Below are 24359 nucleotides of genomic sequence, written 5' to 3' on the forward strand. Positions count from 1 at the left end.
TAAACTCTTTTCTGATGTGTTCTCTAAAATTGCGTTTTCTGGTTTTGTGATAACTAAACGTAATCAATCTGCATTGAACTTCCTGTAGAAATACAGTTTTTAACCCATAGTAACAATGGTGTTAGTCAAGAGGTCATGCCCTTTCAAAAGGTCAGCAATAAAGAGAAGAGGGACCTGGCTGCAGACAAAGATAGGAGATTACAACCAGGATTCAGATACAGCCAACCAAGGCTGGAAGATGTTAACTTTTTCCAGAAGAAGGGCTATGGAAAGGGTTAATGTTTGCCCTAACCCCTGATCATAATTCTAATAACCCCTGCCATAAACATAACCATAAACCTGTCAAGGTTAACATCCAGCTAATGCTGCCAAATTCCTGCCAAGGCTGGCAGTTTGCCACCTTTGTCTGCAGCCAGGTCCTTTTAATCAAGAGGGTGAAAAGATTAGTGAGGTAGGAAAGAAGAGAAAGTTATATATCTGAAGTGTAAAAGACAGCCCCAGTTAAACACCATTTTTACAAGGGATCTCAAGCTTATCATACAATATGTTTATGTAGGATTTTATTCTGAAGTCATGAACTACCATATCTATCACATTAAATGAGTGGAGTAAACGTTTCTCTTTGAATTGTAGTGTTATACAGTAGTATTGTAGAAGGTATGTAGTAAATGTTATAAATACTATAATGATACCCAACAATGCAATTAAAGTATCTTTCCAGCAAAACCACATCAAATTATACAAGGCTTTATGGTAAAAAAGTATTTTATTGAATGTCTCAGAACAGTTACACCCATCATGTGAAGTAAACTGTCTTCACCCATTGTCTTTGTTTACCTCCTTAGATGTCATCATTCATCTATTTCAGAGCACAGACATTATGTGTATTATTCATATCCCAGCATAACCTCCACTGTACTGACAGTGTGTTTTAGTATTGCAGCAGACTAATCTATAATTTATTCACAGTTTGGCTCAACAGTGCATCAGTTAAGAACCATCCATCCAGCATACCTCAGAATGAGCTATAATTTATTAAGCATACATGATACATTAGTGTTCTGACGTTTATGAGTTACAAATCAGGCATGTGAAAGTATGATTATTTCAAGATTGTGAAAGGCAAAGGACTTTATGGTGATGGGGTTCACTGTCAGGTAACAGAAATGGATTTATTTACTACCATAATTTCACTTTAAATATCCATGCGGTAGGCACTCTGGCAAAGAAAACTACTGGGAGTATTTGGCTCAATGATAAATCACAACATTTTTTTTTTTTAAATCTGATTTGAAGAAGAATTGAAGAGGATGTTTATTTCCTTGTCCATATGAATGTTTTTCCTCTATTTTGACTTAAAATCATTTAGCCTCAGGACCAAGCTTTTAAATCCTTAACTTGTCAATCACTCAAGATTGACCGATATTATTTTCACAGAATCCCAAATAAGAGCATGATCAAAATGATTCCATTATTTCCATGTCACTAAAAGTCTTTCACCTGACTTCCCAGTATATTCTGGTTATTACTGTAGTAGAAGCTCTACAGAGACAAAATTACAAAATTAGGCAAATATTGTCAATGTTCCATACTAACCTAATGAAAATAGTTATATCCCAGCTATCATTTGCAGGTTAAGTAGGAACACAGACAAAAACATGGCCTCTGAGTAGAAGCACAGAGAGAAATACTTCTTACCTATACTTTCTCTTTCTGTCTCTCTCACACAGACACACACCCACACACAAAGTAGGCTCACACAACTCAGAGGGTCTATAAGATTAAGACTTCTCTGTTTCTCATAGGGCGTGATGGAGACACAATGATGTCGTCTGAATCATCAGAATCGACTGCAGCGGCGCCTCCAGACTCCATTTGGTCTGCAGGAGACATACACGTATAACCAGCATATTTCCCTCCAGCAAACATTTTGTGTTAAACTCTAGTATATATAGATATATGTGAACACACAATTGGGGATGAAAAACAAATGTAAAGAAACAGTAAGTAATATCTCTGACCTGTTGTGGGTGGCAAGGCATGGGTGCTAGAGACATGCCATGGATCTCCTTCATTCTCCTGCTTTTTCTTGGTATTATGGAGAGATGGAGCACCTTGGCAATAAAACAACATATAGCCAGTCATTATGGCACAATCTTCAAAATGTCTGTATAGATGATGCATCTGTTGTTCCCTTAAGATGCACATAAATTTGTCATGCGCAAACCACAGATTCTTTGTACTCTGTCAAGCAATGCAAGGTTATAAACAAAACTGCAGTTACGATAACTTTATATATTACACCAAAAAAACAGAACCTGAAAAATAAGAAGTCCTTTCAGCCACATAAGCTGAGGTGGTGCAGTCAAAATTCTTATCAGTAAAGTCCACTACAACATCAAATGCAGGGTCAGCCTGTAAATACTGCAGGGAAAACCGCTGACATTGCTGCTCTGCTCTATGCACCCATCTGCTGTCAGCCTATTATAAAGTCAGGGATAGCAGTGAGGGGAAGCAGTGGAATCTAGCAGGGTCAATTAGGTCAGGCACAGCCCTGCTGGTGCAGAGGAGAGAGGCATTAGATCAAACTGCCAGTGAGATCCATCACTGCTACAAAAGGTGTCAGGGTAGACATGAAGGGTCATTTTGAGATTGAAGGTAAGGCAATGTCATGGTGTTTCATGCTCAACAACCATCAAATCTGATCCCTGATTGACATTGTTGAGTGGTTTTATAGATGGTGTGTATCCTGTCAGAGCTATATGATACTCCTCCAGAACCCCCATAACATTAGCTAACTGTTGATCATTGCTGGAAGGGCGAACTCACAGATATACAGCATGGCAGAGACACATTAAAGACATTTCATTAACACAGTAGTTGAATGCTATGAACACATCTGTAATATTTGGGTTGTTTGGATACAGTACTATGCAAAGGTTTTATATGTTATTCTTCTTATACATCATACAGTATCATCAGGAGAGTTTATGACCTGTTACAAATGCATCCTGTAGCATGACGACATCCCTAAACATAAAGTCACAGTCTTAAAAAAAAATTATCAGAAACAAGGACAACAGGGAGTCCTGCAAGACATGGTGAGGCCCCCATGGAGTCCTCATCTCAGCATTATCAAGTCAGTGTGGCATTACACACAAAGACAGAAGACACTCAGACAGCATAAACCCACAGAAGAACTGCGGCAAAGCTCTCCAAGGTCCTTGAAACAATCTACCTGCCAAGTAGCTTGAAATACTATATGTAAGTGTACTCGGGAGAACTGGGTGCTGTGTACTATAGGTTTGCTTTTCCTTTGTTCTGTGTTTTTGTTCATATATGAAGTAAAGATCTGATCACAAAAATATGTGTGAACCTCACCTATTCTGATGGGTGTGTGTGTTGAGTTAGCTCTTCTAGGTACCAGCGTGGTCAAACTGTTTCCCATTGGATAAGGCACAGAGCTCCCTGGGCTAATACACAAACACACACATGCATTATTTACTGTATATTTGACTGTGATTGGTTTTTTTCTGTGTATAAATGACTTACCTTTCCGTTGCAAGACTACAACGAGCCAGATGTCCTCTAAATGCTGACTGTATTGTCATCAAGGCAGCCACATCTACCTCCCCTTCAACAGAGGAAGCAACATCACTGCAGTTTGTTGCCTCTACAGCCTGAAAAAAAAAAAGAGATTATGATCAGAGCAAAAGGAGAAACAGCAGTACAGGAGAGAGGAGAGGTTTGGAGGGCGAGACAGACAGAAAGACAATACCACTTCACAAAAGTCTTGACAATTGACAAATTTGGACACTACAGTGTAGTAGTATACAATTGAAGTACCAGTGAAACTGATGCCAAGATTGATAATTATATACACTGTGTGTAGAAGTGTGTGAGTGAAACCTTATTCTGTGTGTCTTTCAGCAGGTCCTTCAGCTGTGACTCTCTGAGAACATGGCCTCTTAATGCTGACTGTACCATCACAATGTCCTTAAGACAGAATATGCAGAGATGGAGATTTAAAGAGAAATCTAGGACAGATTGTCTAGACATTTTTATTTTTTTTTATCATATTTTTCTCAGACATAAATAACCTCTTTTATATACTAATTGTGTGTTACATACCCTTGTTCTGTGCTCCCTCCAATTTGTCTGGATGATCCTTGCTGCTTTCTCTCTGTCTTTATGTTGTCTTTTTTCACTCCTCTTCTCTACATTTCTACCCAAAGCTTCTTCTTTGGTCCCTTGCTTCTCTCTACCCACAGTGCCCTTTGTTTCTCCAGCCTTCAGATCTGATCTGTCCTGAGTGTCTCTGTGGTCCCCTTCTGCAGAGGCTGAGACGGAGGACAGCTCAGCTTGTGCAGGTTTGATTTGGTCCCCCTCCAAAATTTGGATCCTCGCCCACAATTGCTCTAACTCTTGCCTGAGAAGCACAAACACACATGCATAAAGAAGACATGAACAGAGAGCCAATTCTGTCACCCATGCATTCAGTGATGTTGGCGGTGTTTGGCAAATTTTGATGTAACTTTTAAGCCTCTGTATAGCAGGCATCAACTCTAGAATGTGCCCATGTAAGCTACTGTTTCAGCTGTAACTGTCCATCAATAGTTTGATTACATTTTGATAAAAAGTACAAAACTACATTCACGGATCATAAATATGTGAATGACTTTGATTATAATAACATGCAGAATGTTTCTTAAGTTTTTAAATGTATATAAAAATGTTTAGTAAGTGAAACATACTTATGCTGCTGTCTTTCTCTGTCCCATTCATTTGTTTGTTCAGCCTTCCATCGTTCTGTTTCTTTCTCCAGTTCTTCTCTTTCTGTCTTCAACTGTCTCAACTCCTCACTGAAAATACAAACACAACACGGTTTCACAAACAGAATTCATTGGCTGTATGTTCATAGGTACTGTTACTGATATAACAGTGGGGTGCAGCTCCCCATAATCTGGTAAACCTAGTAAGTAATTTTCTTCCACTGCTATACTCTATAAATTCAGATCATTAAACGACTATGAAGATGAATCTACTGTACACCATAAATACAAATTTAAGTGAAATGAGTGGTCTCGTGTTGTTGCTCACTTACTCTTTACTTGACAACGTGTCTTGAAGTTTCACCCTCTCCTTCTCTAACTGACTGAAGCGTTCTCTTAAATCTGAAAACTCCTCCCCATCTTCAGTGATGGTTCCCACAGAGACCACTGCCTCTGTTGCCATGGTAAACCCTTGCATCTTAGTGGCCGTGGCTTGGATCTCCTTATCCAATCTGCCGCTGCTCTTTGCTGAGTGGGTGTGTCTGCTGCTGTCCTCCGGCCTCTGGTTGGTGGAGAAGAGTGTTTCTGTGATGATGCCATGTTCAGTAAACCAACAATTGGACACAGTCAACTGCATTTAACAGTTTCCTCTCACCTTCTCCACTTCCAACAGCCTTCTCAACAGTCTCTGCTTACTCCAGTCTCTGTAACCTAGGGGACATAATTACACAGTCACATACTTTTACCCATTACCATTACAGTATAGAACATCACAGCGTGGGATTTCAAAATGTCATAAATTGACTCAAGCTTTCAAAACTTGTCATATTACAATAAGACAGTGAGTTTCCAGTAATTACCACATTCTCTCACACAGAAGAACAGGGACCAGCAAAGCTGGAGTAAACTGAGGTGTAAAAAAAAGGTGTAACATTTAGAGGAGGAACAAGAGTAAATACAATAGTATAAGTAAAAGCAGAAATTGATAATTGCTTTAATGTGTGAGAAAAGACCTCTGACTCCTCCAGCAGGGCGGTCAGTGTTCAGTTCTTCTTTGAGCGCCTTGTTCTCCTGTTGAAGCTGCTTCAGGTTCTCAGACAAATGATCAACAGTGGAGCTTAAAGCTTTCTGCTGCCTCTGGGAGCATTTACTTTCTGCTCGACTACTGCAGAGGAAACAGGGAGATAGGACAATGTTGTGTGTAGGAAAATGGAAATAATGATAATGAATGAAGAGATGACTGTACTTGTAAATGTTCATCACAAAAACTGAAGCCTTATCAAATGACTGATCTGTGACTGGTCATCCTTTACATCCAGGATCTCTCACCTTCAGCTGTGTCTCAGCACCTGGCGTAAAGGGCTGTTCGTTCTTCCCTATCTTCCTAAATATTATTGAAGAGGGCAGGGAGTGATTAGGCAGTGGTTAATGCTGTTGCCTAACTGTAAGAGGGCTGTGAGTCCAAATCGGACCTGTTTGACCCTGGGACTTCTCGGCGTGGAGTTGCATGGGTTCTCTCTGGGTTCTCCAGCTTCCTCATACAGTCCAAAAACATGCAGGTTGGGATTTAAATAGCAACAGGGCTAAATGGCCCATAGGTGTGAGTATTTGTTGCCATGCGTTCTATGATGAATGGATGGATGAAATCATAGCTAAAATTAACAGTACGGTTCAATCCTAAAATATTTTCATAACAGAGCCCATGAACACTTCAACTACAACTTCCCATACCGCCCAATCACAAAAATATACTTGATTGTGGCGCTTAGCTCATTCATACCTTTTCTCTGCAGCTTCTAAATGCGTCCTCAGTCTCTGGATCTGCACATGGAAACACACACAGCACATTAGGTGAGATTTCCTTTTCCACAGCTGAACTCACATTGTGCGACCAGAGAAAACATGATGATCCCACCAAATTTCACAGCAGCAAAAACACAGAACAGGTGAAGAACAATTATTTCAACCAATTTTGATGTGAGCTTCTTGCTCTCTTTGGGGGTTGTTTCAGATGTTATGCTTCGTAAAAACTATATGAAGTTTGACATCTAGGTGAAAAGAAAACAGCATGTAACAGAAACTCTGTATCTAGAGGCACTGATGATACCTCTTCAAAGTAGGTTTCTGCTGTGATCTTCAGCTCCTCCAAATTAGTGCTCCTCAGCTCACTTTGCAGTTTACTGGAAAATAAGAGGCAATAAACTGAACACTATGCTGCTTCACAAACAGACTACTGTGTCGGTGGGCAGACATGTTACCTCAGGGCATTTTCTTTTTCCCTGCACTGCTGCTCCAACTTCAGGATTCTTTGCTTCAAACCATTGACAACCTTGGGGTACAGAATGCATTTCACAAGCCCGTTCAGGATTCAGCCAAAAACTAACCTCTGTTATTTTCACCGTCAGACAAGAAATACTCACCACACTCCCCTCTTTCTTCTTATCCACTAAACTACGAGTATATTCGGATCCCTAGACAGAGATTCAGAGTTTTTAATATGTATATGGTGTTGAAAGTTTCTGTGGTGAAGATTGTTTTCTAATTTATTGATCGTACTTTAGTGGGATCCAACAATTCTTCTATCTGTTTCTCTCTTTTAGCATTATCTTCCTCCAAGCGACGGAGTTTGGCTTTCAGTAGCTGGTTGTCAGATTTCTGTGCCTGGATGATCTGCAGAGAGCAGCAATAGTGATTAATTACACATCAAAAAGGCTTACAAGAAAATGTAGAACATATAAAGATATGCAAGTATGACATATATGCAAATCCATCCATTTTCTATACCCGCTTATTCCTATCTGCTGGAGCCTATCCCAGCTCTCTTTGGGTGAAAGGCAGGTCACCAGTCCATCACAGGGCCACATAGAGACAAACAACCTCACACACTCACACTCACTCCTATGGGCAATTTGGAGTCACCAATCAACCTGACATACATGTTTTTGGACTGTCTTCATGCCTTTCTCCCTTTTAAAGAGGAATTCAAGTCTGAGTCAGCTACAAAACAGCACACTGGGTGTATTAGGTATTCAGTCCTCACTCAAGGTCATATCAGCAGAACAGATATTTACACATCATGTTACACTGAATTCTCCTGAAGAAGAAAACCTCCTACCTTGCTATGGCTGCCTATACCACCATGGTCTATGAGTGTGTTTTTTCTTAATATCCTGTATGACATTAACTCATGAACAAGGTGAAAACAAATTTGGTAACTCTTTACCTTCTTCAGGTGAATAATCTCATCATACATGTCCTCCTTCTCTCTGTAGTCACCTGTACTGAAGCTGAGGCCTGCAACGCACAAATAGAGAGACAGTCACACAAATGACATCAATTACATTCTCACCTTGCAGTTATGAACCAATTGACTGTGTTGATATGATGTCAATTTCAGTTGCTGACTCCCATCCTCAGCAAACTACTCTGTTTAGCACAAAACCTGACCTTCATGTTCACCTGCCCCTGCTTTCCTTGCAGAATGTTCTCATCCTAACACACCTACAGTTCACTCACCATTGGATGCAGAGAGGGGATGTTTGTGTTTCCTCATGCCCAAAGTCTGTTTGAGGATCTCTGGTGTGATGTCACACTCTGATCTCAGCGTATGGGACAGATCTGAGAAAGAGGAAGACAGAGAGAGTTTATGAACATCAAATCTCTTTATGCTTCTGGATGATTTAATTACTGTCCATATTTTTTTTATTAGATCTTACTATTTATTTATTCAGACAAATCAATATTTATTTATTCACATGCTTTTAAAGTTTAAAGCCTTTAAATGCATTTATCTGCATGATTAACTGTTTGTATAGGTACTCCTATCTACTGTGTGTATTGGTTGATCTGGATGGTGAGCTGCTGCATACAAGTGCCCTTTGTGGGATAAATAAAGTTGTACTGAGTTGAACTAAATAACAATATGTTATCCGTCAGTACAAATCAATTCTGAATCTGACTCATGCATTGAATACACTTTGAGAACGTTCTGCAGCTTGTGTATTTTCTAAAGCTTTAGCAATCTAACGTTTCTTTATAACAACAGATCAAATGACTTGTATGCATAATGTAACTCTGTGAAGCTTTTTATTCTGTTTTAGCTCTTAGACTCTTAACAACAACATTTTCAGCAGCTGGCAGCTGGGAAAAAAAAAAAACACATTGCACCCTACTGGTCCGGTATCAAATAGCTGACATACAAAGTTGGCTATAAACTAGCTAGTGAACTAGAGAAGCATCTAGAAAGCCACATGTTTAGAATATTACAGTTTTTTTACGGAGAAATACCAGAAAGATGAAGCCAAATGTAATATTTTTACTACATTTAGAGCTGCATATCATCTAAAGCCTTCAAGGCTGAGCAGGACAAGTCAGTGAACCATCTATCAGCTGAACAAACAGCGTCAGTCTCTCTTTGTAATTGACCTCAACAGTCACTCCTACAATTATCCTCCACTGTGTGTGGAGCGTCATTTGTGTTTGCATGATGCCTACCATGGCCGTTGCTGAGGGACGTCAGACGTGCTGAGCCACTCTCCCCAGGGGTTTCCCCTCTGGCGTCCCCCAGAGAGGCCCTCTGCAGTCTCCAGGCCGCCACCGCTGCTCTTCTGGGGTTCACATTTAGGCTGGATAGGTATGGAGACCCTACACATACAAATACACATATGTACACAATCATGGAATTTGGAGAGTGAGTTTGGTTACAGTGTCTGAGAATAAACAGCTAGGGAGGTCTTACTTGGAGAAGGAGGGGGCTTCCCAGAAGACTTCCTCCTCCTCGGTGTCTGATAGAGGGACACAAATAACATGCTAATAAGGCACAACATGTGTATGAAGCAAAAACAAGGATAAGAAATTTAAACTACATTAAGTGAGACTTATCATTGACAGTTGATTTGTTTACCTTTTCCAAAAAATCAGCGGAAAAAGAGAAGCCATCATCAAGCTAGGTTGAACAGAGGAGGTGTGACAGAAAACATTCATCAATAATAACAAAATAGTCTTTTTTGTGCCAGAATTACTTTCACCTTCCTTCAACTTAGACAAGTATGAAACAACAGAGAGGTGTAACTATTGTGCTGTGTTTTATTTTGAGTTACAGGTGAACAGGTACAAGCTTCAAATACACCATTTAAAGACAGAGTCAGTCGTATTGCTGCCCTGACCAACACTCACCAGCTCCTCACAGTCTTCATCTGTCTGAACATCACTCGCCTCCACAGACATTTTAGCATTTCCACTAAACATAGCTGGGAAACAAACGTTTCGTTAAGTTGGAGAACTTCACCGTTTCCGTGTGTAATCCTCTCATGGTTTTCCAAAGCAGACCATCTCGCTTCAGTTTGCTCCTTATGCTCGTATTTAGTAGTAAAAACATGGGGCAACAAAAGCTGCGTTAGCCATGCTACAACTCCAACAGGACAAACGTCCCACGTTGAAAAGCGAAGAGGGGTTTGCAGGTGCTGTTGATCATAGCGTCGTGAAATCCGTTAAAATTATCCTGGTTCCCCCGAGCACAGGTTTCTGTTTTCACCTCAGTGTTGGCGGTTGAGTCGTCTAGCAACCAGGTAGCTGTTAACAAACTGCGTTAACTAGAAAACTGGAAAATATGAGGGTACTGGAAGCTGCGCGAATCTGCCTTCAAAATAAAAGCAAGAGTACGATAGGACGTGTTATAATAACAAACTCACATTAAAATGTGTATTAGAATACATTTAGTTTCTATAATAGATTTGATACTATTTTAATTAGAGTAAATATCTGTATAGATGTATAGAATGCATCAGCCTCGTTTTTAATTAGAGGCTTATTTTGAAAATTCACACCGGCTGGACATTTGCAGCTCTGTGCGATTGACAGAGCTCAGGGCTGAGTGTTAATACTATTTCCACCGCTGCTTGTCTCTGGCTCGTTTCCTCACGTTGTGCATTGGTCTAGAGGTGCTAAAAGGATGGTAGGAATAGTAGGATGCAAGGTGATCAGGAAATTATGAGAGTTTTGAGACTAATACTGCGTTTAGCATCTGACCACAGCAAATCAAGATGAAACTCCTATGTTTAATATAAAATGATATTTTAAAATATATAGAACATGATTGCATATAAATATATATATAAAAATACCAACTATATACACACACACACACTCACACAAATAGAGTGGCAATATCCTTACAGAATCACAGAAAGTAAAGCACTGCTCAATCATCCTGTCTTGTCTTATATATTCGTACAAACAGGAGTTTGTCCAAAAATATTCTGATATGCATGATTTAAATAATAACAGTAACAATAGTTGTATTTCTTCAGCAAATCTTTGTTTGGAAATGCAACCAAATTTCCAGCAGTAATATTTGCTATTATTCACATCTGTGTTTTAGTCTCTTGTCTTCTTACTGTCTCCATTCACTGATTATCCAGTTCTTATTTATTTCTACTTCCCACATCTTGGCATTTCTAGGCTGCAGTTTCCTCTTTCCTACAAACTCATGCAGAGAACCCCATGGCCACTTATACTGTATCATATTCTCATACTCAGTGTTTATACAAGTGGTGGACCCCCAGAGCTACACAGCCAGCAAATCAGAATACTTTAGTTCAAGGCAAACAAACCCACTGGAGATCTATTCTCAGAGACATAATTTTGTAACTGCAATTGTTTCATTAACTGGACATGTAATTTAACCACAGGGAGTTTACAGAGTGAACCCCAGCTTCTCTAATCTTTTTCTGACCATATCTGCACGGTATACAACATTGATCAATCATGATTTCATCACATGGCTTATGAATTAAAATTAACTTAACTGTCAGACACAATATAGTTGTTGTCAAAAACAAATGTCCAAACCTACTGCAAAATCACCACCTAATAAAGTAGAAAATCAGCTGTGCAGTGGGAGTTTTAGTTGTCCTGGGACAAGCGTTCTGTGACCTCCTCAAACAAACATTAACACAACACAAATACTTCCCTCAGATTCTTTCCTCATGTACTTATTTTTTATTTTCATCATTGATTGATATGTGATAATGTTGGTGTGTGTGTTGATGTGATGTAAAATGAAAACACTACATTTTGTGTCAATGTGCACTCAGATTTGATCATATGTAACAAGAGGTTGTTAAAGTTGTTGCTATTTAAGTCATAAAACATCTAGAGGCATGTCTTCAATGTTGTTCTCTGAATATCCACAGGGGGGCGATGTGGTCTGAGCTGAGTGGTATCAGCTTCAGCAGTCCAGGCCCAGGCTGAGCTTTTTCCAAATCCTCCACCTCCAGATTCACTTCACAGGTCCAATCATTTTACATGCCTCTTCTGTTCAGTGTCCATAATATAATTTTACTGGGCATTTGCATACGTGGAACAGGTCTAAATAAGGCATGTTAGATGCATTGTATCACTAGACCCTCAAGCTATGGCATCAACTGAAACTTTAATTAATGATTGACCAGTTTCTAAATAAGCAGGTATCATTTTTTAATAAAATATCAACCGTACTGAAGCTAAAGTGAGACCTAAGAATTAAACCTTTTTGGCATCTTTACTTGATACAACTGGAAAAGCAATGAAACATGAAGCGTAAATGCAGACACACACCAGGTTTCCTATGGGCTTTGCAGGACAGTAGTTTGTTTAAACATTGACCCAGTGTTGACGAAAATGAAAACATGCAAATATGTGCAAATTAGCTGACTCAAACATTCCCATCTTTGACTGCAGATTTTCTCAAATGGAAGACAGTTAAACTTCCTCAAATTACATCCAGTGGTGTAAATACCAATTATTCCCCTTTTACGAAGAAGGCAGTGACTTGTCTGGAAAGTGTGGTCAATGGACACAACAGTACACTCTGTGCTAGCTGTTGTACAGTTTGCAAAGGGCTGTTTGCAAAGGGCTACTGAATGAAATGTTCAGCACATATTTCATATTACAACACAAAGGTAAAACCATTAGCACAATAAGACCCACAGTTTAAAACTACCACTGGCAAAGAAACAAGCAAAACAGTTCAAAAGGCTAAACTGGATAAACTCATACTCTGCTAATATTATTGTTTTAGGTGTGAGGAAAAGATAAGTGCACACCCTTTAACTCTCTCCAGTATAAATAAAGGGGTACGCGTGAACAGCAGTCAGACAGAACCTGGGGGAGAAGGACGGAAAAGGCAGGCAGGGCCGACCCGGCAAGCAGAGGGAAATGGGTGGAAACACAAGGAAGAGAAGAAGGTCAGGGAGGAAGTGTGTGTATTCCTAAACACAATAATCTTATACAAGTAGTATCATACACAGTAGAGTTTGTGTGTGAAGCAAAGATATGGGTGAGGGTGTGTTATAACATGCATAACCTCTCACCATACAGCACAAATAAATGACAAGATGCCTCCACAAGCAATTGAAGGCAGAGAGAGGACAGAGAAAGAGACAAGCAGCCTAAGGCCTGCAGCAGGGACGACCTGCTGTATTTCTATCTCTTCCAATTTGTCCAGAAAGTGCTGGATGTGGTGAGGTCAGGGCTTTGTGCAGACCAGTCAGGCTCCTTTACACCAGACCAGGGAAACAATTTTTAACTGATCTGGCTCTGTGCAAAGGGGAACTGTCATGTTGAAACATTACAGGGTATTAATCAAACATACAACATAAAGTTCGAAGCACACTATTGTCTATCACAGTTTCGCTATGTTAGATTCCCCTTAATTTTACTGGGCACAAAGACACACAACCGTGCAGACAAACAGTGGTCTGTCAGTTGATGAATGCCTCTATCCATGTGGAACTGAGGGTGAGCTGATCTCAATTAGAGGGACAGAAAGGAGGGGAAACATGGATGTCCAGGAAATTAGTGGTTTGGATGATCATTGGCTTTATATGTGTACATATGTATGAAGTGGGGTGGGTGGATTGGTTTGCCAAAATTGCAGTAATCGCCCTCCAGCTCGTCTGCCTGTATCTGGGGCGTGTACTGCCGTTATATAAAAAACTCCCAGTCCTGCAACTCACAGAGGCAGTGTGGATTTCAGTCAGGGGACATTCATCATCAGCTCACTGAGCAGCTCCCTCTCTGTCCCTCCCTCAGACACCTCCACATTTACTCTGTCTCTCTAAACAAGCACAGTATCTCCTTTTCTCCTCCTCACACACCGCAGTCATGTCCTCAAACGGCGCAGACAGAGACCTGCTGCAGATCCCTCTGGGGCTCATCAACAGCGATGGGAAGTATCTGACGGCGGAGACCTTCGGCTTCAAAATTAACGCCTCGGCCAGCAGCCTGAAGAAGAAGCAGACCTGGACCCTGGAGCAGACTGGGGAGGACGGCAGCGCCGTGTTCCTCCTCTCCCACCTGGGCCGCTACCTTGCCACGGACAAAGACGGCAACGTTACCGCGGACAGTGAAACGCGCGGCCGGGATTGTCGCTTCGTCATCACCGCGCATGAGGACGGGCAGTGGTCGCTGCAGTCCGAGCCCTACGGTCGGTTCCTCGGGGGCAGCGAGGACCGGATCACCTGCTTTGCGCACACCCCCTTACCGGCGGAGAAATGGAGCGTTCACCTGGCCGTCCATCCGCAGGTCAACCTGTACAGCCTTGCGCGCAAACGCTACGCCCACCTGAGCGCGCAGGGTGGGCGGCAAGAGGTCTCCATAGACCGGGATGTCCCATGGGGGGTCGACTCGCTGGTGACACTGGTCTACCGTGACCAGCGTTACCACCTCGAGACCTCTGACAACCGCTTCCTTCGCAATGATGGCACCTTGTCCACCAAAACGGACAAAGAGACCGGCTACACGCTGGAGTTCCGCTCCGGAAAAGTGGCATTCCGCGACTGCAGCGGTCGCTACCTGGCGCCCGTGGGCCCGACTGGCACAATGAAGTCTGGAAAGAGCAGCAAGGTTGGGAAGGATGAACTGTTTGGCCTGGAGCGCAGCCATGCGCAGGTCGTGCTGACTGCGGGCAATGAGAGAAACGTCTCCACGAGGCAAGGTGAGGCTCTGCAGCTGCACAGAGCCAGGCAGAAAAAAAAATCACATTTCACCACAATGATGAAGTCACTGCATAACTGGGCACACACTGCAGGCAGCTGTTGCATGATTTTGACTGATTATATGTGTGGTGTGTTAGAGAGAGAGACCAGAACAGAATTAAAGACTTCATTTTCCTCACACCATGTGTTTATCATTATCATGGCCTCTCTCCCTCCGTCCTTCCTTTTGGCCAGGCTCTAGTTTAACATTTTTCCGCAGTAATTCTACCCCTCCATCGTTTCTGCTGGTTCACTCAGCTTCAGTTTGTAGTGATCCATCTGTTTTTTTTAATCTCAGAGTGGTTTGAAAAGACAGAAAACAGGGAGGGGTTTGTTAACAAAAGGGACCAAACGGGGGAGAAGCAGGCCACAATTCTGCTCAAGTGGATCTTTGCAACATGCAACCTCTTTGTCTTCTGGCCATTCAGTTTTATTCTGTGCTGCCATGCACATGGGACTGACTGTGGACAATAGTTTATCTGTAAAGTCAATATACATTATTGCACACTGAAAGGGTGAGTGCATGTCCATTCCAGGTGGATGGATTGTGGCAGTAGGAATATAATCTATCTTTAAATGAGGTCAGAGTAAGGCAGCAGGTTGTGACCTGGGATAGAGACAGTGCTGAACATTCACAAATATTCTTTCATTTCACAGAAACAACCACCTTTGCTTGAGTCTCTTCTGTCCATTAAATCCCAACAGGACAGGATGCTTAATGCTGGCATGCACAGGCATTTTTTATTAAGGAGACAGATTTCTTTTGTGAACTATATAGTGGATGAATTCACAGCTGGTTTCAGTATGTGATTTGAGCCTCGTGTCATCAGAGGCAAAACTGTGTTAAAGCTGCATACACAGCTCATTATTTTATCTATTTTTCTTAGATGACTGCATGTAATGTGAAAGGTTTCACTCATAGTGACACTGCCACTCAGCTCTATGGACAGTTTTAGCATCTTTAAAAAGCTCGTTGTTGTGGTTTTTGTGCCACACAACTTTACTATGTTGGTACCATCATTATTTTCATAGCCCTGCATTATATACTGTTATGTCTCTGTCCATGCAGCATGTCACTTATTTTTTATGTTCCATAAATTTTTGACTTTAGACCCGAGTGTTGCTTTTAAGTCAAGTCTTAAATCCTGACTTTTGTGTCCATCAAGTTTACTGCACTGGAAATTCACCACAGAAGAATCGTAGATGTTAATTTCTCCATAGTCATCGTGTTGGAACACTGGGAAATGTAGTCTCACCTTTGACTAATAGATGCAGCTCTTATATTTTCTCATTTCATAATACTTGCCTCCTTGCTGTTCTTGCTGAAATCACCATGTGTATTGCTACTGTCACTTAGCCCTGTTCAGGGCTGGTACATCCCTTGCGTGGGTATAATAATATAACAAATCAGTGTGACCACACCTTGGATGGTACAGGTAATAAATGATGTTCTGTTCCCTTAAGAATTTATCTGGGGAACTTTAGGAACTAAAGGGATGAGAGTTTCAGACATGGAAGAAATCCTCCAGAGACAAATCAAAGCTGACAGCAGACTGACCCACTTTTTTAGGCATGGACCTGTCAGCGAATCAGAACGAGGAAGGGGACCAGGAAGTCTTCCAGATGGAGATGAGCCGTGAGGACAGGAAATGTGCCTTCAGAACCGCTGCTGGAAAATACTGGACCCTGACAGCATCTGGAGGACTGCAGTGCACTGCCTCCACCAAGTAACCACACTCACCCCCTGCAACATGCTGTACATTATTTTACACATCCTCTACAGTCTGCTCACTGACTTTCCCTTTATGTGTGTGTGTGTGTTTGTTAAAGGTCTGCCAACAGTTACTTTGAACTGGAGTGGCGTGACGGTCGTGTGTGTGTTCGTGCAGCTAATGGCAAATATGTGACCGCCAAGAAAAACGGACAGTTAGCTGCTACTGTTGACAGCGCAGGTCAGTCATTCCTGTGATGTTTGTGAACGTAGACAGCCTAGTGTTGTTTCCATAAAAGTATTCATTTTACTTTAGGTTGCATCCAGAACAGGATTCTGTTTTCAGGTGAGGTGTCAGCACTTCTACCTGACCAGGATAACTCAGTACTGTCTCTTTCCCTAAAGAGGGGAAATAACTGCAGGGACTCACAACATTTGGATTATATTCTCAAGTTCTTATGTGCCTAAGAACTACATTATCTTAGTCCCAGAATGCTTTTGGGAACCAAGGCAGAGATCTGTTTGACACCTGTTTAACCAGCCTGTCTCTTCAGGGGAGGCTGAGCAGTTTCTGATGAAGCTGATCAACCGTCCGATCATCGTCCTTCGTGGAGAGCATGGTTTCATTGGGGCTCGTAAAGCTGGAATGGCAACTCTGGACTCCAATCGAGCATCCTACGATGTTTTCCAGCTGGAGTTTCACAATGGAGCTTATTCCCTTAAAGGTGAGTGACCATTTTAAAGTACTAATAAACAGATACTGACTTTTCAGAACTGATGTGGTGTTCTTGCATGTTTTACCAATTTACTGTTAAGTCAGGGAGTTCAGGATCAATCAAATGAGACGGCCTAGTCTACCAACTGGTGGTAGCGCCCCTTGTTTTTAAAATTAGTTGTTTTGTTTTTTTTGACTGTGTTGAAACCCATTACATACACTTGTGTAAAAATGCTAGCTAACCAGTTCTATTGATTTAACATTTGTGTTCAGCATACTTGCTTTTTGGCTTCAGCACAGAAAGAATGTGTTAGGTTGGAAATTTCATCCTAAAATATCTGATGAATTTAAATAGAAATTAAATGTAAAGGTTTTTCATGTCACCCCTCCGTAGCATAGCCCATAATTCTGTGTGTTATGTGTCCAGACTCCCAGGGGAAGTACTGGTGCGTTGGAGACGACACAGCGATGGTGTGTAGCAGCTCCGCACCTGTCCAGTTCCTCTTTGAGTTCTGTGACCTCAACAAGATGGCCATTCGTGCTCTAGGGGGAAAGTACCTTAAAGGAGACCACGCTGGAGGGCTGAAGGCCACAGCTGACTCCCTGGACAACGCCACCCTTTGGGAATACTGAGATAACACACCACCATCTACGCAATGCTTCAAACTATTGATAGAAACTGTAGGTAGCTCTTTTTTGTTTGTTTTTGCATATACGTGTGTGTGTCTGTGAGTGTGTGTGTGTGTGTGTAGTAAATTTGTCTGGATGTATGTGTGGTGGAAACAAACAGATAAATTGGAAGTCATGGCACCAAAGCACTTCATGGTGTTTTATTTTTTGTTTTTCTTTGAGCATCATCACTTCTTAATGGGCTTTTTACTGGGTGTTTGAATTTACAATGACTTGCTGTTTAATGAACAGTGTGGTGGCACATTAGCTGTTTCACTTCAGTCAAACCTACACGAGCTGATAAATGTCAGAACGATTACTGTTATTAGTTGTGCCTATGTGGTAACTACTGTATCGAACATATAGAATGCTATAACTCATAACTTTCAATATCTAACCTTCTCTTGTTAACTGTCCTGCTGGCTCTATTGCACTGCTTCCATTTCTTTCAAACTATAACACACGTCAAAGAAAGCGATGTCATTGATTAACATGCTTTTTTCTGTAAATAATGCTGTTTTGTCACCAAATGCTTCAAAAACACAGTAACCATGGTAACTTTAGATGCAAAAGTGTGATGAGGCTGTAAAAAATGAATTGGATATGGAGTTGGCAGATCTCTTCCATCTTTCATACACTTTTTCTTCCTCAGTCTTCAGTGTGCAGGCAGACAAAATCTTTATATAGACACTGAGTTCTCTTTGGTTCTTCACATGAGTCTAAGGTTGTCCAATCCAAGAAGAAACAAAGGAAATTAGAAGATGAAAAGATTGAAAAGAGCATTGAGAATTCACCCATCGGCTGAAGAATCCCACTTAGCAGAATGATAATCTCTTCTTTGAGTGATGGTAAAAAGGAGGTGATGGTTAGGGCCTAGTTACAGCAGAGTACATGCTAAAATGCACATAAACATATACATATATGCTATCATAGATACAATCATTCCAACTGTGAGAGGTCATTGAATAAAAATCAGCACAATAATGTAGTGGCCAACTGCAAGAAGTTACAAGCACATGTCAGTGATGAAATGTCTGCCTTAGATTGGGTGCTGCTACAGGTGTGTTAACACAATGATATAGTCAGTCATGTCTGGCTATTATTTTGGCTGTGCCTTCCATAGAACGTTTCACTCTTCTTTTTCATGTTGTTATATTTGAACAGATTAACAAAACAATAAAGTTTTCCCTCTTAACAGCAGATCGCCTTCCTTCCTTTTTTGTTTTTCATTCAAAGGCTTGTTAATAGATTATCTCTCCCCAGTGTAGATAGTGATTGTGATTTGTTCAGGTTTTTATATACTGATATTCCACAGCATGTTTGCTTTTCTACCAAGGATGTAGATGCTTTGATCGTTTTCTATGGATTATGCAGAGAAACGGGGGCCCTCTATAATTAAATAAATCTGTTTTTAACCACACTGGGGGCATGGCTTCAGGAATAGCAATTTCAGTCTGCATACTGCTTCTGGTTCTTCATTGCCTTTTCCTCTAGTCCCACCATTAGTTGGGGTTTGTGGTTTGAGTGATGTGTATTAAAAACTGTTGGAGGGACTGCCATGAAAATTGGTTTCCCAGTGGATTAACTGCAGTAATGTTGGTGAGGCCTTAACTTTTTTCATTTAGCATCATCAGAAAATGAAAAATAATATTGCAAATATATGCAATTAGCCTCAGTTGCACTGTGTTTGATGCTAATGGTAGCATACTATAATGCTAACTAAGATTATGACTGTGGTCCAAATTATACCAGCTAAACACTGGCATGTTCACCTTGCCATTGTCAGCATATTAGCATTCTGATATAAGGATTCAGCTCAAATCACAGAGCTGCTGCAGAAAAAGCTGACCCAGATCCAACTTTTTTCTGCTCAAAACTGCTGTTGTTCTTTTTGTAGCCCTGACCCCCCCCCCCGCATCACTGCATGAATAGACTTTCCTGTTTAAGTTATTGAGAAGGGGCCACAGGGCAAATGGACAGAAACAGGGCTCGGTTCAAAGAATATGACCTGCAACACATCTGACAACAGGAAAAGTAGTATATGAAATTTTTACTATGTTTAAATGCTAGGCCATTTTTCTTACTGCCAATACATTCCATTAAAAAAAACTAAATCAACAATTTATCTGTTCTTTTGACAAGTATTGTCGCTGTAGCCAAAATATAACATACAGTAACTCATTTCTCGTGTGCCCCAGACCCTCATTGTTGAAAAGATAATGGTGGGGTTTAATAATGCTTCAGTTCAGTGACTTTATTCACACATCTTGATCTGATAAGAAAATCTGTTGTCATGATTTTTTGCAAAGGCTTTGTGTGTGGGAGATGGAAGAAATAGCCTGAATCATGTCCCATTGAGATTTCACTGAGCCAAAATGGAACAAGAGACAAGAAGGGAAGTAACCTACTCTACTTTCTCTGTCCTTCCTGCAGAGTAAACTAAACTCTTCTCATTCTAATGTGTGATAAACTTTTTAGGTGTATTCTTATACATATATATATATGTATAGGATCAGGTCAACAACCATCCTTCATTCTCCTCTGCAGGATGTCTGCATGTTGCCATGGTAACAGGCAATGGCAAGGATGGAGCTAAATGTTCGGAGATGTAAAAGATGCCCAAAAACAAAAGGCTTTCTAAACATTGTAAAACTCAGACACTTAACTGAATATACAGTTTCCCTGTCAGTGTCCAAGAGAAGACTTTAAATTAAATACTGCAAATAAAAACCTGAAGATGAAGCACAGACATGTGATAGTGCCTAAATGAATCACAGTATCCAGTGTGCTCCCAAGAACACAATAATACTGCTGTCTTTTCAGTCTGTGTTTGTATGCTTCACCTGTAAGAGAAAGCACATGGCAAATCTGCCAAATCTGGCTGCTGCATCAAACTGATATGGCACTTGAGTGGACGGAGAAGAGAAACAGCCAGGGAGAGAAAGAGCAGGAAAAGGAGAAGATGTACAGTGAAATGGTTTCTGCTGAGGACAAGGAGGGTCCTTGTCTCTTTTTCCATATGAAGCAGAGACCTGCGCCCATCATAGTTAAATTAGAGCTTCTGATAGAGTTTAAGCAGAGAAACTTAACTCAGTATAAATTATATATGAGTCTCCAGACAGGGTGGTTGTGTTTTTCAGGTAAACAGGGGGTTTTCAGCCTGTTTGCATGATAACATAGTTAATTAGCACTAAACCCAGTTGAAGTTGAAGTCTCATTAATTTTTCAGGTATTTTGGTGAAAAAACTAAACTGCTGGACAATTTACATTTTTGGAGCAGGATTAGTAGAGGACATGTCTGTATACACCAAATTCATTATGAAACATCCCTTTGGGACCACGAGTGTCAAAAAACTGTGTTGCCCATCCAGTAGTTGTTGAGGTATTTCAGTCTGGTCCAATGATAGCTTTGTTCTCTTCAGGTGTCACAGTGACCCATGACATTAAGGCATCTTTGCTTTTATTATTTACACCTGTGTTTTCCTGGTGACATGTTATAATGTCTTCTGTGTAATTTTGATTTATTGGAGTTACTGGACTTTTCTTGTTTGACCTGAAGCATTGCTACTTCTACATGTGTCCCATATTTCTAATCCTCACAGTTTTTCAGTCTGTGATGTTGTAACGTGTACACTGCTGCCATCTAGTGTAGGAGATGGAGAGATGATTTGGATTTTTTTACACTAAATGGCAGCACCCTTGTTTTTCATTGACTAGTTCCCCTTAATGGAAACATTATTGCCAATGCAGTGCAGTTATATTTTTGACAACAGTGTGCGTCCAACTTTGTGGAACTTGTCACTTTGGTGAACAGCCTTTTCTGTTTAAAATGTCAAAGCCAGGTCCATAAAGTAATGGATTCCCCAGTGTTACTGTGGAAGATCTTGACTGGTCTGCACAGACCACAGACCTCAACCCAGTCCAGTGTCTTTACGATGAACAGGAAACTCATCACTGGGAGGAGAGGGTGGTAAAGCAGCATTAAAGCTTGTGTTATGGAAATGACAGAGTATTTGCCTATGTAGTGTACACTTAATATGTTAATCTGCTCCTGACGATATTGCTGAGAAAATGCCCACAGAGCAACAGATGCCATAAAGAGGCTCATAAGAAAAGATGCCTAAACGTTGGATGAAACAGTGGCTCAGGTGACTTTGTTGACAGGTAGATCTGTTTTATTTAATCTGTTCATGTATTATTTGCTCCCACATAATAAACAGGAAACTCAACCTTCCTCAAGGGTAAAGATAAGAAAACAGATGCACACACCCAAATGCACACACACGTTGACAAATTATCACAGTATCTGTTTGCCCACTGATAGCCATGGTCGGACAGAGGCAGAGAGGGAGGGTTTTGTTTTGTATTTTACTATAATGACACATATGAGGTTGTCTAAAATCCAATCGACTTCAGACTAATGCAAGTCTGACTTGCAAACCATCTGTTGTGCTGTCAATGTGACTTTACCACACCCCCCCACGTGCTTCCCCAGAAATCACTGACAATCATTAGGCTGCAGAAATAATGCAGAAGATTAACTACCGATATACTTATTAATTCTTGAAAACTACAAACCAAAACTTAAATGACACCATGTTTGAATTCAATATCAATGTTTTCAATAACAGGAAACATTGAGCACATATTTGTAGAAGGACTTAGGGGAAACCTTCCATGACTCATACTCGGTGTAAATATGACTGCACGTGTCTGCATCCTGGTTGTGCATCAGTGATCATTGATTTATGACTGCCAGGCTACAGGCTGAGATGCAAGTTCCAAGGAACAATAACAAAACCATGTAAGGAGCCAGGAACCAGGAACAAAAAGGAAATGGACCAAAAAATGCAAAACAAAAGTCACCAAGTATAATGCAATGAAATTTAGGCCAGATTACCTGTTATAGGGAATTCGACTGGTGACACATTGAGCTCTAATTATACAAAGCAGGTCACCATGACTGTAAATCACTTGTAAATACAGTAGTTCACTAATGATTTCAGTGGTCATGGTCTGCAGTCTATACTAGACCTACTCTATATTTTCATACGTGCTGTCCGTCACGCAGCAGAGAGGAGGATCCTATGGGTGGAGAGCAGCGGCGCTCAGCCTATAAAACCCCACGGTGCTTGTTGCTGGAGACCAGAGTCTGTGGCATCACCTGGGGTTCAGTGTTCAGTTCACTGGCTTGACATCCTCTGGAGGAACAGCGTCACACAGGTCATCAGCATGTCCCCATCAGGGAGTCCTCCGACTGTCCGCCTAGTGGTCCTTGGAGCGGCGGCGGTCGGGAAGAGCGCGCTCATCCTCCGCTTCCTCCACGACCGCTTCGAGCACAAGTACACGCGCACAGTGGAGGAGCTCCACGTGCTGGAGTACGAGACCCCGAGCTCGGGGAAGATGCGTGTGGAGATCCTGGACACCAGCGGGAGCTACTCCTTCCCGGCCATGCGGGAGCTCTGCATCCGTCACAGTGACGCGTTCGGCCTGGTGTACGCGGTGGACGACCCGGGTTCCTTCGAGGAGGTGCGACGGCTCCGCGACGAAATTCTGGAGCTGAGGGGCGGAAAGGGCGCGCCCATCACCGTGGTTGGCAACAAAGCAGACCTGACCGTGGCCGAAGGTCGCGAGCTGCTGGCCGGTGAAGTCATGGCCACAGTTGAGGGTGGGTGGGACGCCAACTTCGTGGAGGCGTCCGCGCGCACAGGTGGAAATACGGTCGGAGTTTTCCGCGCGCTGCTACAACAGGTGAACCTGCCGCACCGGTTGAGCCCAACGGTGGGGAGGCGCAGAGACACGGTGCCCGGACCTGCAATCAAGAAGAAACCACCACTGAAGAAGAACAACAGCTGTGTCCTGTCATAGGAACATGGTCTCAGTTTGCAGCTGGACTGCTGGTGCTCGGGTGTTGCTGATCATCACACTGCTCTGCCTGGTTTAAGTGGGAAGTTCCCCCATGAACTATAAACTGTGTCGAGTCTGCAGTAGACTAACCGTAGTCATGATAGTTCAATGGGACCGTTGATCGACTTATGTGATGCACTTTTTATGTGTTTTGTGTACAGATTTTTAATCTTATGCCAATAAAATTACTTTTATGATTTTTGTCTGCAGTTTCTTACATTTTCAATCCACCACACCTCAGTTTTAATAAAACGTTATAACTGAGTTTACTGTGTCGCATGAAGTGTACAAATATTCCATCAGAGGTAAAAGGTATAAATATACAGTTTTGTATAGGAAAAGATAAAACTGTTAGTAAAATATTCAATTATATCATTACATGCTGTAATATATGCGAGTGGAAGTGACACTTATTTTGAGTTAGTATCTCTAACAATGGGTTATATGTTAAAACTACTGATCATGAGAAAACCACAATCTTCAATTAATTAGTAGCCATATCTCTCAAACAAATAGTGAATTTAAGAGTATGTCATTTACATATGAATGAAGGTGTAAAGTAATAGGCT

The 24359-nt window shown here is 41.4% G+C and overlaps 3 protein-coding genes across 5 annotated transcripts; 2 read left to right on the forward strand and 1 right to left on the reverse strand.

The window, feature by feature from the left end:
• Positions 1-1282: 1282 nt before the first annotated feature.
• On the reverse strand, positions 1283-10366 carry iqce (IQ motif containing E). 3 transcript variants are annotated; one of them, XM_026302692.1, is made up of 21 exons: positions 9948-10366; positions 9676-9717; positions 9511-9556; positions 9267-9416; positions 8289-8390; positions 7996-8066; positions 7329-7442; positions 7193-7243; positions 7031-7101; positions 6880-6952; positions 6553-6593; positions 5786-5937; positions 5428-5483; positions 5105-5334; positions 4755-4862; positions 4132-4429; positions 3910-3996; positions 3553-3680; positions 3382-3473; positions 2022-2114; positions 1283-1880 (listed from the first exon to the last, which is right to left on the reverse strand). In XM_026302692.1, exons 1-21 carry the CDS (start codon positions 10017-10019, stop codon positions 1774-1776), a joined length of 2184 nt encoding a protein of 727 aa, XP_026158477.1. In that variant the 5' UTR covers positions 10020-10366; the 3' UTR covers positions 1283-1773. The 3 variants fall into 3 exon arrangements, 2 of the variants coding, with proteins under 2 accessions (XP_026158477.1, XP_026158478.1); XR_003295476.1 differs by lacking the exon at positions 3382-3473; XM_026302693.1 differs by lacking the exon at positions 9676-9717.
• Positions 10367-13783: 3417 nt separating this feature from the next.
• On the forward strand, positions 13784-19083 carry LOC113127857 (fascin-like). The gene is made up of 5 exons (XM_026302727.1): positions 13784-14748; positions 16359-16515; positions 16619-16740; positions 17054-17224; positions 17642-19083. The coding sequence occupies exons 1-5, from the start codon at positions 13917-13919 to the stop codon at positions 17845-17847; spliced, it is 1488 nt and encodes a 495-aa protein (XP_026158512.1). The 5' UTR covers positions 13784-13916; the 3' UTR covers positions 17848-19083.
• Positions 19084-23039: 3956 nt separating this feature from the next.
• Positions 23040-23987, forward strand: LOC113127874 (ras-related protein Rap-2b-like). Its single transcript, XM_026302747.1, has one exon. It carries the CDS (start codon positions 23116-23118, stop codon positions 23749-23751), a length of 636 nt encoding a protein of 211 aa, XP_026158532.1. The 5' UTR covers positions 23040-23115; the 3' UTR covers positions 23752-23987.
• The last annotated feature ends 372 nt before the right edge of the window (positions 23988-24359 follow it).

This window comes from Mastacembelus armatus, chromosome 1 (genome assembly GCF_900324485.2).
Source record: "Mastacembelus armatus chromosome 1, fMasArm1.2, whole genome shotgun sequence".
Taxonomy (NCBI): domain Eukaryota; kingdom Metazoa; phylum Chordata; class Actinopteri; order Synbranchiformes; family Mastacembelidae; genus Mastacembelus; species Mastacembelus armatus.

Bases quoted from the DNA above. Each gene is read 5' to 3' on its own strand.
- iqce (XM_026302692.1), bottom strand. From the start codon at position 10,019: ATGTTTAGTGGAAATGCTAAAATGTCTGTGGAGGCGAGTGATGTTCAG. The intron at 8,067-8,288 runs GTGAGTGAACTG...TGTGCGTTGCAG, and splicing joins TCCCCTCTCTGCATCCAATG to GCCTCAGCTTCAGTACAGGT. The intron at 4,430-4,754 runs GTATGTTTCACT...TGTGCTTCTCAG, and splicing joins AGAGAAAGACAGCAGCATAA to GCAAGAGTTAGAGCAATTGT.
- LOC113127857 (XM_026302727.1), top strand. From the start codon at position 13,917: ATGTCCTCAAACGGCGCAGACAGAGACCTGCTGCAGATCCCTCTGGGG. The intron at 16,741-17,053 runs GTCAGTCATTCC...CTGTCTCTTCAG, and splicing joins TGCTACTGTTGACAGCGCAG to GGGAGGCTGAGCAGTTTCTG. The intron at 17,225-17,641 runs GTGAGTGACCAT...TTATGTGTCCAG, and splicing joins TGGAGCTTATTCCCTTAAAG to ACTCCCAGGGGAAGTACTGG.
- LOC113127874 (XM_026302747.1), top strand. From the start codon at position 23,116: ATGTCCCCATCAGGGAGTCCTCCGACTGTCCGCCTAGTGGTCCTTGGA.